General features: G+C 40.7%; 1 protein-coding gene across 2 annotated transcripts in view; it reads right to left on the reverse strand.

Moving 5' to 3' along the window:
• Window positions 1-15,656, reverse strand: part of LOC122555846 (ephrin type-A receptor 4) — a 110,902-nt gene that overhangs the window by 10,698 nt on the left and 84,548 nt on the right. For both annotated transcript variants that reach the window (XM_043702044.1, XM_043702045.1), the window contains exons 9-14: window positions 6,804-6,868; window positions 4,905-5,018; window positions 3,635-3,820; window positions 797-858; window positions 459-668; window positions 179-328 (exon numbers count right to left, since the gene is read on the reverse strand). In XM_043702044.1, coding sequence (XP_043557979.1) covers window positions 179-328; window positions 459-668; window positions 797-858; window positions 3,635-3,820; window positions 4,905-5,018; window positions 6,804-6,868 — 787 coding nt within the window. The remainder of the gene's footprint in view (window positions 1-178; window positions 329-458; window positions 669-796; window positions 859-3,634; window positions 3,821-4,904; window positions 5,019-6,803; window positions 6,869-15,656) is intronic.

Here is a 15,656-nt window from a genome sequence, read left to right on the forward strand (position 1 = left end):
CAACCTCTCCCTATAGCTCAAATCCTCCAATCCTGGCAACATCCTTGTCAATCTTTTCTGAACCCATTCAAGTTTCACAACATCCTTCCAATAGGATCAGTGTTAAACTCTCTAAATATTTAAATTCCTGAACTATTGCGTCCCAAATGAAAAATGGGATCACAGGAAGTCTACTTACATCCTGATTTGACATGTCCCAGTATGGCCGTTCTCCATATGACATCACTTCCCACATGACGATCCCATAACTCCAGACATCACTTGCTGAGGTAAACTTGCGATAAGCAATTGCTTCAGGTGCTGTCCATCTGATTGGGATCTTACCACCCTGTAGATTAGAATTTGGCCATCAGTTAGGAGGAAGAAAAAATAATTCACTGCTCCACCTATGGATTCTGAATGTTTTACCCTGGCCCCAGCACTAATTTCAAACTGGTACTCTCTAAACGTAAGCTTACCCGTGTTGTGTAAGCTGCCTCCGGGTCATCTTCAAGAACTCGGGACATGCCGAAGTCTGAAACTTTGCAGACTAAATTACTGTTTACTAGAATGTTCCGTGCAGCCAAATCTCGGTGAACGTAGCTCATATCAGAGAGATATTTCATTCCTGAACCAATTCCTCGCAGCATTCCTACCAGCTGAATCACTGTAAACTGGCCATCATTCTTCTGTAAACAATACAAATCACATTCACTTTTGACATACAATGCAGCAAACTACCAATTAAGAGCTGACATTTTGCAAAGTGGCTGTTTCTGAAAAATGCACTTCCTTCAGAGTCTGATGGATGACTTACCCTGAGGAATGCATCCAGAGATCCATTTTCCATGTATTCAGTTATGATCATTACTGGTTTACCTAGAGTTTCAAAACAAAAACAGAATTACTTGACAAATGCTTCCATTAATGAGATGAAAATGAGATATAGAGAATTACACTGTCTGTACCATCATTCATCTTGAGGGATTTAATTTAATTAAAAATGCCAAAAATTGCACCCGAGAAGCATCGTAGTCTAGATGATTTATTGAATAACATGTTAGACACCATCTGTCAGATTAACCCTTGCTAGCCATATATTTACAAGGTCCTGTGTAATCTGGAGCATGTCTCTAGGGTTCAGTTGCCTTAAGAAACTCGGTTTTCCTTCCATTACTTTACCCTAACTCCAGGGATTATAATTGCAAGTCTTTAGAACATTACGTGTTGCCAAATTGAATTCACGAGTCCCCGTTGAAGCTGCATCTACTTACTCGCACGTTATTCACTGTGGTGGGTAATAAATAAGAAGTTAGGGACAGGAACAAGTGCAAAGCATCAGACAGCCAACCTATAATTGTCAGTGCACTGTCCACATCGGAGGAGAAAATGACACCCAGCCCAACCAAACACTAAAGGAAGAAAATATTGTAAATATTTAGATGTCATTTTGATCTGTGCTCACTCACTGACCGAAACTGCTTACCTTCAAGTCCAAAAATGGTAAATATTTGTACTTCCTGACAGCTAAATGAAGATAAGTACGATTTTAATACACTCCATCCACCACTTCAACTCCAAATTTCTCTGTTTTGAAATTGGATATGTTTTCAGGTTTTGTTCACTAAGCAGCCATTCTGTGGGTGAAGCTTGTGCATTCCAGCATGACTAAGGCATGTATCACAGGCAAGCATAATCCTTATTCAGTACAAATTATTGAATGGCAACAGGACCTAGGAATCCTCACTGAATTATCTCTCCCCCAGTTCAGGAATACTATGACCCACTGGAGTATAGGCCATTACCAGACCAGCTAAGGTAACAGAGGTGAAGGCTTGAACTTTAAAATATTCAGTTTCTATACGTTGTTCGTACAGCAAACTCTTCACCTCAATTACAAATTTCAAGCAATGATTGATTTTACTTGGACAATTAGTCCATAAGTAGACAATTCTTTTTAAGCCACATTTAGATAAATGCGAGGTGCTGCATTTTGGAAAAGCAAATCAGAGCAGGACTTTCACACTTAATGGTAACGTCCTAGAGAATGTTGCCAAACAAAAAGACCTTGGAGCACAGGTTCATAGCTCCTTGAAAGTAGAGTCGCATGTAGATAGGATAGTGAAGAAGGCATTTGAGCACAGGTTCATAGCTCCTTGAAAGTAGAGTCGCATGTAGATAGGATAGTGAAGAAGGCATTTGGTATGGTTTCTTTTATTGGTCAGAGCATTTAGTATATGAGTTGGGAGGTCATGTTGCGGTTGATTTGGCCACTTTTGAAATACTGCGTGAAATTCTGATCTCCTTCCTATCAGAAGGACGTTGTGAAACTTGAAAGGGTTCAGAAAAGATTTACAAGGAACTTGCCAGGGTTGGAGGAGTTGAGTTATAGGGAGAGGTTGAATAGGCGGGGGCTGTTTTCCTGGAGCGTCAGAAACTGAGGGGTGACATTATAGAGGTTCATAAAATCATGAGGGGCATGGATAAGATGGATAAGACAAGGTCTTTATCCTGCAGTTGGGGAGTCCAGAACTAGAGAGCAAAGGTTCAAGGTGAGAGGGGAAAGACATAAAAGGGATCTAAAGGCAATTTTTTCATGCGTGTATGGAATGAGCTGCCAGAGGAAGTGGTGGAGGCTGGTACAATTATAACATTTAAAAGGTGTCTGGATGGGTATATGAATAGGCAAGATTTAGAGGGATATGGGCCAAGTGCTGGCAGGCGGGACTAGGTTGGGTTAGGATATCTGGTCCGCATGGATGAGTTGGACCGAATGGTCTGTTTCTGTGCTGTACATCTCTATGACTCTAAGCCAATGGAAGAAGGCGGCGATTGCATATTGTGGCTTAGCATTTAATTCTCGCAATGCAAGGCCAGGGTGGTATTCAAGTCACTAACAAAGGTTGCTGAAGCGACAGCTTGGAATCAAGTTTGAAAACAATGGTTGACACTTCATTTGCATTTCATTTTTGTTTACTAAATATTGTTATTTATCAAAATATAAACAGCAGCAGCTGAGATGAATGCTTTACTAAATGACAGTCATTAGAAAAGGAAGAGGTGATATAGAGACTGAGCTCATTCCCAATAGGTCAGCTTTATATATAGCAAACTTAAGTGACAATTTAAAAAATTAAATCATTGTCAACTAATTTCCAAGTGAATCATTTTCTATTATAACTCATTCATGGCAAAGCAATATCATTTAGTTTTTGTTGGGTGTTTTTGTTAATTTCACTATACATCAGTCACTGAGGAAGAAAGGACTTCTCCTACGAGAATATTTCCAATTTCTCATCCACTCATGGCTGGGTAGTCTTTGGTATAATTTACAATAAAAAAATGTTTTGCCATTGAATACTGAATTCTTTTGCCATCTGTTTCTAACCTATCCTACAACACACAGCCCAATCTGTCAGTGTGTCAAAAATACCCTGGCCCACAAAGACCTAGATATTAATTTCACTGCAAATCTTAATACAAGCTGTCTCAGGATAGAATGTCAATTTACACGATAAACTCATTTAAATCTGCCATAAAGATTAATGACTAGCATTCTGAGTCTTCTCCCCTGTTATTTATCAATAGATGTTCCATCTGTCATTTTCAGATGAATACATGCAACTTTTATGCTCAGTGCCATCATTGGACGTACATTTTGTTACTACCCCCTCCAGGTGGATGATATTTGGGTGATCAAACTGGCCCATGATGCTTGCTTCACTCAGAAAATCACGTCTCTGTTTATCAGTGTAGCCAGCTTTCAAGGTCTTGATGGCAACGCAGATCTCTCTCTTGCCTGGCATTTTCAAGCGTCCACTGCATACTTCACCAAACTCACCTACGAAAAAACAGCAGAGAATAAAAGGTAGCTACTTATTATGACTGCATTAACTCCACTCTTGCCCAACCTAATGATACAACAGAGCTGTCTCTAATTTAGCATTAATTGACAATCTCACTCAGGCAAGTTGCAAAGCAGAAGTTAGAGGGCTCTTGTGGTGCAGTGGTAACGTCACTCCCTCGCAGCTAGGAGATCTGGGTTAATGACTCACAGGTGGGTAGTAATACCTCTGAACATTTTGATTAGAAATAACTGCAAGGTGGTAGTTGAGAGCCAGAAATACAAATCTGATTTGCACCGAGGTCGGCGCATCTGAGATAAAGAAAGCTTTACTCTATATCTAACTGTGATATCCCTGACCTTGAGGTGTTCACTGCGGAAACCATGGGCTATGTAGTTAGGGCCTGATGTGACAAGCGTGAAAGCAGGTTGATATGTAAATTATTTCAACTGGCTGGCGTGCCAGTTCCCCAGCTCAACCCTGTGAATTTTTTGCTAGTCTCTCGGTCCCAAGAGTAGTAGACACAGATATATTGCTGGCTGGAGGTGAACTCCCAGTGGCAGATGAGAGGTGTGCAGTAGGTCAGCACTCCAGGCAATCCTGAAGACCTGTTTGGTTGCTTGGTTTTGGTTGTAGCCACACTTTGAGGGGATTCACATTGGTGGTCCAGCAGGTAAAGCCTCCATCTTGAGGCAACGCCCTGTCCCCACCTCCCATTCTCACCCCCTGCATACATTCCACCCCCCTGAAAAGGCAACTTGCTGCTTCAGCAGTGCTGATGGGTAACATTCTAGCTCTCCAACTGTAAGAGTCCTTAATTGAATAGTTCTGAGCAAACTACAACAGGATGACTGTTCCCCAAATGACACAGACCTCTGAGCTCCATCTGACTAAGCCAGAATTCCAGAGCCTCCGAGTTGTGCGAAATTGATATTGTTCCACTTCCCAATACAGACAGCCTCAATTTAATGAGCACAGACTTCACACAGGAACTTTTAAAAAAAAAGGTTGAATACCAAAACACTGACCATAAATCTATTTTCGAGATCAATTTACAACTAGCCTGTATGAATAACTTACCTACACCTATCACCCTTTCAATCTTTATGCAAGATGCATCGATTTCTTTGGCAAATTCACGTACAGCTTGATTGGGATCCTCATAAGTGAAAGGGTCAACATATGTCCTTACGCCTTCAAAATAAAAAAAAAATTAATGCCACTTAAGGGAGATATTCCTAAGTTGTATATAAAGTAAACTAGCAAACAACTATTTCTTTTGCAGCATTTAAACATAAACAGTTCGGTCAATATTTTCTACATCATTGAAAGAGAAGAAGGGTTAGTTCTTAATATTTTATTTTCACCTGCTTTTCCTGAAGATATTGATTCCTGCTGACCTACATTTAGATAGATGCCCAAATCTCTAGTATGGCTAGCTGACATTCACTATTTGGACTCCCATGATTCCACACATCATGAGAATCCAGATAGTGAATGTCAGCTTGCTATTCACCCACAGAAGGTTTATAGCAAGTTCAATGCTCTTTTCAAATGACCCTGCACTGTGGGCAACTGCTTAGCAATTTGGAATGGGAACCCTGGATGACTTTTGTTCAGAGACCTCTTGCAAATTGGGCTTCTCAAAGCTGCTTTAGCTAAGGTCAGCTAACTCAAAAGGTAGACGTGGCTCTAACCATCAACTATTGACAGATCTTCTGGGCGACACAGTTTAACGTTAACAGGACAGTGTTTTACCCATTAGGATACTGTGGATCATGAGGAATGCTTTCTGGTGCCTTTGGTGAAAATATTATTTCTGACATCTTTTCTTTCATTATTCAACATGACCTGCTTTGTTGAATAGATGTGTCACAAAGTAAATATTTTGTACGATTGCAATTCAGTGAGACAGCTTGAGACTTTTTTCTCCAATAAAAATGCTATACACGAATTATCAAAGAATTCCAATGAGAAAGTTGATTTTGAATTGACTTCAGTAATTAAGAAAGCACGGCATCAAGATAACACTGCTACACAAGACAATTAATCAGACTGGAAACAAAATTCAAACAGCAACTGAACTATCAAGAACATTGGTAGGAATATATATATTTGTTTTGTATTGCTCCGGCATAATACACCAACCCAAAACTGTGGACGGCATGGTGGCTCAGTGGTTAGCACTACTACCTCATTGTGCCAGGGTCCCAGGTTCGATTCCAGCCGTGGACGACTGTCTATGTGGAGTTTGCACATTCTCCCCGTGTCTGTGTGGGTTTCCTCTGGGTGCTCCGGTTTCCTCCCACAATCCAAAGATGTGCCGGTCAGGTGAATTGGCTATGCTAAATTACCCCATAGTGTTTGGTGCCTTAGTCAGAAGGAAATGGGTCTGGGTGGGTTACTCTTTGGAGGGTCGATGTGGACTTGTTGGGCCAAAGGGCCTGTTTCCACACTGTAGGGAACCTAAAAAAAACTGGTGTATACTGATGGCATCCCCACACAGATACCATGCTGCCTGAGGAAATAAGCTGATTGCAAAGGCAGCTCCAAATCTCTCAGATCATTGAATAAAGACGAGGGTGAGATGACAGACACAAGTGAGGTGTCAGTAGCTTTAACCTTTTAATTCAATTCTGAAGAAAATAGTACCAATCAGTTAGCTCTCAGTGATTACATATAATTCCCCTATCTAGCAGCAGACTCTCAAATCCTGCCTTTCTGTAGCATTACAAGCTGCCATTGTGGTGAAGAAGATGGAGGTGGAACAAAAACAACCATCAGGAGACAGGAAGAGGATATCTCCAAGAAATCCAAAACAAACTATCACCTATATAAAAGCAACTATTACCCAGTACGTTGCTGTGACCTACTGTTACAAAATTGGAACAAAAGAGCTAATCTTGATGCTGTGCAATATATTTAACAGAAATTGTATAGTCTTTCTGTAATTGCAATCAAATTCTACTTATCACATACCTTGGCCATTATGCAAATGCTTCTCTTCATCTGCTTCCTGCTTGGCTTTGCTGTATTTTCTACGCCTGCAGGAACAGGAATAAAGCATGAAGATTAATGACAATGGGGAGAAAATAAGAATTCAGGACCACCTGCTTAGCTGGGAATGCACCGTAACTTGCTGTTCAAACAGTCAATTGTACCTTATTGCCTCATAATTACAGGCCTGGCTCTTGCCCTCCCCCAGTCCCTACCTGCAAGACTGTCACCTGCTGAACTCTGCCTGGGGCATGACACTGTCGTGTATCATTAACCATTGAAAAAGCAAGAGAACTCATTAACCAGTCATTGAGCAAGGGAAATGAATGCTAATAGCCAGTTGCAGACTGGGAAAATAAATTGACATTCAGAGATGACTTACCTGACTAAGCCAAAATGGAATAAGGGAGCCTTTGTAACAGATTGAATTATGTAATTAGAAAGGTTAATGCAGAATGACAGGGCACAGGTAGAGAGTGCTTTGATAAGCAGCAGGGGTCAGAGAGGCCAGCAGGACTGTAGGTGAGACAGAGGGGGGGTATTCTCAACAGGCTACTACAGGACAATACAAAAGGACATTAACATGGCATTTGTGGATTCATTCAATGTGCCAGAGCTGTTGGGGTTTCAAGCTCCAAGGCTTTGTAAGTGGCTCCATTTATCATTCACAAAAGCAAAGATAATGAACAGAATAAAAGATACTGAGGATGGGTAAACAGCTGATGACATTGCAAGTCTCCCACTTTTATCTGCTCAGCTAAGACAAAAGAAGAGCTAACTTTGATTACTGTCCCTTTGATTGATGTAGCACGTTGACAAAGGATTAATTACTCAAATATATTCTTTAGCAGATAATCGCTGAAAGGAATCAGGAGTTTTAAACCATTAATCAAGTTTCAACAAAATGAAGTTAATGTTGTTAGCTTAGCAAAGGAGACTGTTTCGATATGAAGAGCCAAATAGTTGAGTAATATTTGATATCCAAAGATGAAGAAAAGGCATTTATTTAGTGCCTTCAGCAACCTCAAGGCATCCTAAAAGACATCCTGTTGAAGTTAAATCAGGGGACTGCTGTAATGAAGGAAAGTCTGTGGCCAATTTATACATAGCAAGCTCCCATAAACAGCAACCTGATGGTTTCCAGATTGACGTTTGATAAGCAGTATTGTGTTTGCATGATGTTTACATTTACTTATTCAATGAGTTGTTCAGCAAATACTACTTCATGAAGATAACACACTTATTTGTGTGAAATCATTTATACTTATCAGACATAAGATGTGCTTTACTGATGATATTCACTGCAATCAGATAAATTAGTGATTAAGTTGTAAGTGTGAAGCTAGTAATAGAAGAATGAATAAGTATCATTGAAGTATCTTTTATTCCAACTACAATCATATTTCTTTTCACAACCTCTTACTGCAGTTTTTAAACAGGGCATCTCTTGAAGATTTTCATGATCTTAAATTGTGGCACTGTTTCAAAGGCATTAGCAGGCTTTGATAGCTAACTCAACTGGATGCGAGAAGAGTTGTAACAAAGTCTCCAACAGAACTCACTTTATAGCAGCTTGGGGTGAGAAAATCCTCAGATGCTAACAACATTAGGAGTTGCATACTGCTGCAGTGCTTGTAAGAGGCTTAGTTCAGCAAAAATTAGTGGCTAAATTTTGAAACATCATTGTCTGTTTAGCTGAATGCCTTATACACTTTTTTTAATGTTTTAGATTAGATTAGATTCCCTATAGTGGGGAAATAGGCCCTTCAGCCCAACATGTCAACACCGACCCTCTGAAGAGCAACCCATCCAGACCCAGTCTCCCACATTTACCCCTGACGAATGCACCTAACACTACAGGCAATTTAGCATGGCCAATTCACCTAACTTGCACATCTTTGGACTGTGGGAGGAATCCAGAGCACCTGGAGAAAACCCACACAGACACAGGGAGAATGTGTAAACTCCACACAGACAGTTGCCCGAGGTGGGAATTGAACCTGGGAACCTGGCGCTGTGAAACAGCAGTGCTAACCACTAAGCCACTGTGCTGCCCACAGCGATATCACAGAAAACAACAGAATCATAAGATGAAACAGTAAGAAGCCTATTTGTCCTGCATTTACTCCCTGAGAAAGAGATCCACACTTTTTCCTCCTCTGCCTGGCCCCAGGTCCTGCAGATTTTTGTTTTGCACCTTCAAGTATTTATCCAGTTCCCTTTTAAAAAAATTACTGAATGTTATTTCTAGCACCCTTTCAAGGTAGTATCTTCCAGATCATCATACCTTGCTGCATTGAAGTCCTCAAACGCCTCTGATTCTCTTGCCACTTACGTTAAATCTGTGTTCTCTTGCGATGGCCCTCAGCCACTGGAATCTGTTTCTCCTTATTTCCGCAACCAAAGCCCTTCATGATTTTGAGTACCTGTCAAATTTTCCTTTAACCCTTGTAAAATATTCCAATCACTTAAATTTGAAAAGAATAGTTCTTCCGACATTCACTTGACCTAAAACACTGGGCTAAATCATATTTTTGGCTGACTGTCAATTTTATCAAGTGCCACCTTTCAACGAGTGCTGTGTACTTGGATGAGCATTATAATCTAGTGTTGCCCCTTAGCAGCACTGTAGTGGCACAGCAGCCACAAAGCCATGCTTCTCATGGCACCCAACAATTGCGGACACTCCATCACACAAACTACTGCATGCTGTCACTGTTTGCCAGGTTGCTACACTCTGTCTGGACTATAATAGATGGCTTCCCAGACTGGTCCAAGCAGCAGAACCACATCCTTAACTATCCTCTATTTTCCTCCATCATGCCCCATCTGCACCATGGACACCATCTTGCTGAGGATGCCGTACCAGCAGAGTGGCCAACACATATTGTGAAAAGAGAGTGCCTTTTGCATTCTGAGCCCCCTTCACACCCCAGACCTAAATGAACCATTCAACTTTTCATTGCATTCAGTGGAGCCCATCATATTCCCCACTTCACAGATGGTGATGTTCTCCACCTCCCAGGCATACTTAGAAGTGTCACAAGTTATGGGTTGCTTTTGGCCAGCATTTGCCTCTTTTAAGTCACTGCTAATAGCTGCATCATTTAGATGCCAGTGCTCAATCTTCAAGCACCAATGGCACAGTGAAAATCGCTTTTGGTCAGCATTTGAACCCTGAGCATATTCACTCTGCATGCGTTACAAGAGGGTGATGGAATGATTGGAAATTAAATGTAGCTGGAGCAAGTACATGTTTTATGTTTTATCTCCCTTTCAATGTTCTCATGTCCAGCACATGTGGACCCTGGGCTATCTTTGGATATCCAAAGATGAAAAAAAAAGTTATTTGTACATACAAAGTGACACCAACCCTCTGGGAGTTGTCTTATTTATTTTTGGGTTTGAAGATAGCATCGAGAGAATGACAAGTGATGGCAGGAAATGTCAGTTGTGGTGGAAACTATCAACACTGGGCTGCACCTGGTCACCAGGCATCCTCCCAGAGCCACCCTGTCCCCTTTATCCCAACAGCATATTCCAAACATTCTTACCCCTATGTGGATTAAACTTGGAATCCAACTATCCTCCTTGCCCTCTGAGCCTGACATTTAGCCCTCACTGATGCCCACTCTGGTGTCTGTACCCCTTCCCGATTGACAGCGGTGCCCCTAGACCGGACTGAGGAATAGCTCCAACCCCGTTCCTGACATGGTTGAATGAATATAAAAATTGTTCCTGCCACACAATAGCTGATACAAGCAATAAGTATTAGATTGACAGCTTGGTATGCTGTATAGCAAAATGTGCTGATCAGATCCTGATGAAGAGCTTTGGCCCGAAACGTCGATTTTCCTGCTCCTCGGATGCTACCTGATCTGCTGTGCTTTTCCAGCACCACACTCTCGACTCAAATCTCCAGCAGTTGCAGTCCTCACTTTTGCCTACTCCTATCTGTGTGCAAGAGAACATCAAAACAGCAGAACAGACAGCCTTTAAGCTCCAGCTGAAGTGCTAACCCACTAACTGGCATTGTATGGTAAGGGAAGCCATTGTTGCTACAAGCATGCAAGTACCATGAAAGCAAGTGAGCAACCCTAAGATGCAGCCCATTCCAAACTGCCAGTGAGGTGATGGTGGGCAGTCTTTTTGAAGCATGGCAATCTATAGGATGTGAACATAGGAGGAGAAAGTGAGGACTGCAGATGCTGGAGATCAGAGCTGAAAATGTGTTGCTGGAAAAGCGCAGCAGGTCAGGCAGCATCCAAGGAACAGGAGAATCGACGTTTCGGGCATAAGCCCTTCTTCAGGAGAAGAGCTTATGCTCGAAACGTCGATTCTCCTGTTCCTTGGATGCTGCCTGACCAGGATGTGAACATACCCATGATAGGACACACAGAGTGGTATCTCTGCCTCTGTGTCAGAAGTTTTGGGTTCAAGTCCCAACAAAGGACTTGATCAGCAAAGAGTTACAATTAATAATGTAGCCAAACAATTTAATTAATCAAACAGCATATCCTCCAAAACATGCTAGGTGGTAAGTTCAGGAGAGATTCCTGGTCAGTGATATGATAAGAGTTAGATAGTTGGAGCCTCTCCCATTATTACCCATAACTCCAGATTAAAACATGCACAAAAGCACGTACAGGAATGGAAATTTGGACCTGAGTGAACTGTAATGAGCTATTTGGGAGGGATTCTAGCATCTAAAGTTGTTATTTCCAGGAAAAGGCCTGTTGTCTCTCAAGGGTCAAGAAGCAATTCCTCGTAATAAATTGTCACTACTTTTCACTAATTGTCAAAATCCCAACATTCACCAATTTAAACATGAAAGACTGCCAAAATAAATATAGAATTAAATTCATACATTTTTGTCGTGCTCAGCTTTTTCAACATCTCATCCTGTGAAGTAACAACCAACAAGACACCAGCCTGTGAACCTTGGTTTATCAGTGTCCCTGTCTAATTCTATTACTTATTCCACTATTGACTTGTCCCACAGTCTTGCAAACATTTCTCATTTGTTTCTTTCCTGGCTTATTACAGATTAGTGCTGCTGTCAATTTTTGGGTTTCAACAGATTAGTTGGCTTGGCAATAGGTAAATAGCACTGAAGTACTCTAAATACAAGCAATTTTTAAAAGACAGAATTCAATTGATTTCTCTCCATGATTTATTGCAACTCACGAGCATAGCTGTTATCACCAGATTTATTGCTCCTTTGCACTAATATAAACGATAGTTAACCCAGCAAATACCCAAGATAACTGAACCCAGCACAAATATTACACTGGCAAATTTGCCCCTGATTGTTTCGTCTACTGCCAGTCTTCTCTTGACATTTTTCAGCTAAAAAAAAATCAATGATATGACATTTCATTTTGAGAAAGTGATCCATAGAGAGCCAATCACTAGATCCTCTTTATCAGAGACTGGAAATGACTATATTTATTGCACAGAATTAACATCATCTACACTCCATGAATCTCAATGCTTTTAGATGGGAAGTCATAATTAGAATTCAAATGAATCATGCCATCAATTCAATCTTAAATAATAAAGTCATCAATATAAATGCATGTGATATTATGCCATTGTCCTTGTCATTACTAGTTCGTATTATAGTAGCTTTTAATGAAGATATCTCACTGAATTATGCTGATGATTACCTTTTGCTTTTTCCTCCCTGAAAAAGCACTTCAAATTAAATAGCTCGAGAATTTTACACATGATGAAACCTCGCAGATTTTTCAAGGTTAACTGCAATGAAGTATAATCAAAGCTACACTTCTGAAAAATATCTTTACCAATAAACCACAGAGTATTCGGAAAAATGTAAGGGATCAATGCATTACTTTGAGATGGTTTCCTGGTTTTGACAAATATAGATTCTCTGTTATGGTAAAGTTCAGACAATATTGGGCGGTTCACAGAAGGTAGAAAACTTTTAGGATTCCAAAAAAAGATTAAGAGTAACAATTGGGAATTAACTATTAAACATCTCATACAAACTGATGAATCCGAGATATAACAAACTCGATTTTACATTGAGAAGTGGAACAAGGATGCTTTCCACTGAGCTCAAAGAAAGCTGCCCACAGAGATGTAGTAGGTTCTGTGACATGCATTCCCATTTCCCAACATTATGAGTTTGAATCTTGCACTTAATCAAGCTGATCTCCAGGCATGTAGCAACAATAAGGCCATCAACAGGCTAAGCAGCCTACTACAGTTAAGAAATAGAAAGCTTGCCAAAAGTTCAAAATAAACTCCTGTAGCTCTTTAATATACAAGTTGTTCATGTGACAAAATAAATGATTTGGGCACACACAAGGTATTAAGCTATAAATAAAAATATTACAAATGTTTATTATTTCAAAACCATGTGGATTTTGTCTTAGTATTATAATGGAGACATTTAACATTCAACAAATAATTACTCGTTCAGGGCCAGGGAGGCTGTTTAGTGGCAACTGTGAACGAGTGCACAGCTAAATTAGTTAAACAGGCGACATGCACGTAGGATGTTTCCCATGGTTGGAATGTAGAGCCAGGAATCAAACTTTAAAACAAGGGGGGTGCCACTTAGGTCTAAGATGGAGGAGAAATCTTATTATCCAAAGGATTATGAAGTGAAGCTCAATCTTTTAAGTATGTTTAAGGTAGAGATTAATTGAAGATTTCTGAATGGCAGTGGCATACAGGGCTATGTAGATGGGTTGGCTAAAATGTTTCCATGTTTGATTAGCCACGATTACATTGAATGCCAGGGCAGGCTCTATGAGCAGAATGGCCTTCTCTTGTTTCTATGTCCCTGAGCCCACCTGGATAAAATGGTGTGAGATTTCAGTGCCCACCCAACATATCTAAGTAAATTATCTATGTCTCAATGGAGCTTGCTAAAAACTCCATTGACCACCACCTGCCCGATCCACAGATTAATACCATCGACTTTGGAAATTGGATCGCCTGTTTATTAAAATGGTGAGAAGGAAGTGAATCCGGGACTATGTTTGGAGGGTAACCTTTGGAATCTTATCATCCCCTCAATCAAATTGGGACTTCCACCATAGTGATTTGGAGAAGATTAAGGCTCCAGCATTTCAGCCTTCCCAACCATGTGAATGGCTGCAGAATGGGCTTTCACTGGACCAGTGGCTTGGTACTGACCATCTGCCTTGTGGGACAGTGGTGGGGGAGAGTTCATTCTCTGAGGAAATGTAACTGACAGCATCTCCTGGATTCCCATGTTTAATGGCACGTGTTGACTCCAGAAAATGCTGTAAGTTTCAGAGGAACTTAAAATAAATATTTTTAATCAACGTTTGGACATGTGATAACACATCTGAGATAGATAGGACTTGAACTGGCTAGCCCAGAGTTAGGGGCACAACCAGTGTGCCACAAGACTCCTTCGTTTCAGAAGAGTAATGATGAAAAACACTGGCAGATTCATCACCATTACTACCATTAAATTAAAGTCTTTTTAAAAAAAATTCTTCTTCTCTCCTTTTTACATCACACATGAGGCAATGCCACATCACACACTTAAACCAACCAACAACCACTTTACATCAATAGAGATGATGATCAGGCTAAGACTAAATCTACTGTCACATATGCATTTTGGTAAGAACAACAATGACTGGTAATATAATGGGGGTACAAGTCCAAAGGGAATGCAGGAGTAAAGGGGCCCGTGCACAGATCATTGAAGTTGGCAATATAGGTGGAGACAGCAGCTACTAAAAGAATGTCTTCAGCTTTACTCATAGGCTATCAAATGAAAGAACAAGGAGGTGATGTTGAACTTGTATGAGACACTTGTTAGACCTCAGCTGGAGTAGTGTGTAGTAGTAGCACTGGGTGCCACATTATTTACAGGGTGTGAATACATTGGAGTGGACAAGTGGCTTACAAGAGTGGTTCCAGGGATGAAGAACTTTAGTTACAAGGATCGATTGAAAAAGTTGGGACTGTTCTCTTTTGAAAGAAGGCAGCTCAGGGGAAATCTGATGGAAGTTTTCAAAATCAGTACTGGACTCGGTTGAGTGGATAGGGAGAAACTGGTGTTTTCGGTAAAAGGAACAAGCATGTGAGGACATAGATTTGAACTGATTTGCAAAAGGAGCAAATTTGATGTGACAGAAAACACTTTACCTATTGGATAGAAATAGTGATGTGCAAGGATATTGGGGGATAAAAAAAGGGAGATTGGCACAAGGTAATGATACTTATTTGAAGAGCCGGTGGCCTGAATTGCTTCCTTCAAGGTCATAGAACTTCTGTGATTTAGCCCCACCATCCAAGATGACTTCCACGCCATGATTCATAAATTGATACAGTGATATGTATTTCTTGTCAGATGTGGGAGTTTAAAGACAGTTTAAGGGTTATTGCAGATTATATCTGCCATAAATTCTGTTGGATGCGAATCTTATCAGAGCAAGTGGATTGGTTGGAGAGACAGATAGAAGCGATGAGGAATTTGCAACAGCAACAGTATGTGATGGATGGCAGTTATAGAAAGGGGGGGAAAGTCTCAGATACAGTCACATAGATGGGTTAACTTCTGGAAGAGTAAGAGAGGTAGGCAGCTCAGGCAGGAGTCTTTTGTGGATATACCCATTTCAAACAGGTATGCTGTTTTGGAAAATGTAGGGGGCGATGGATTCTCAGGGGAATGTAGCACGAACAGCCAAATTTCTGGTATTGAGACTGGCTCTAATGCAACGAGGGGTACGTCGGCTTCCAAGAGATCAATTGTGTTAGGGGATTCTGTAGTCAGAGGTACAGACAGACGTTTCTGTGGCCAGCAGAGAAAAAGCAGAATGG

Source organism: Chiloscyllium plagiosum, chromosome 13, assembly GCF_004010195.1.
Source record: "Chiloscyllium plagiosum isolate BGI_BamShark_2017 chromosome 13, ASM401019v2, whole genome shotgun sequence".
Classification (NCBI taxonomy): Eukaryota; Metazoa; Chordata; class Chondrichthyes; order Orectolobiformes; family Hemiscylliidae; genus Chiloscyllium; species Chiloscyllium plagiosum.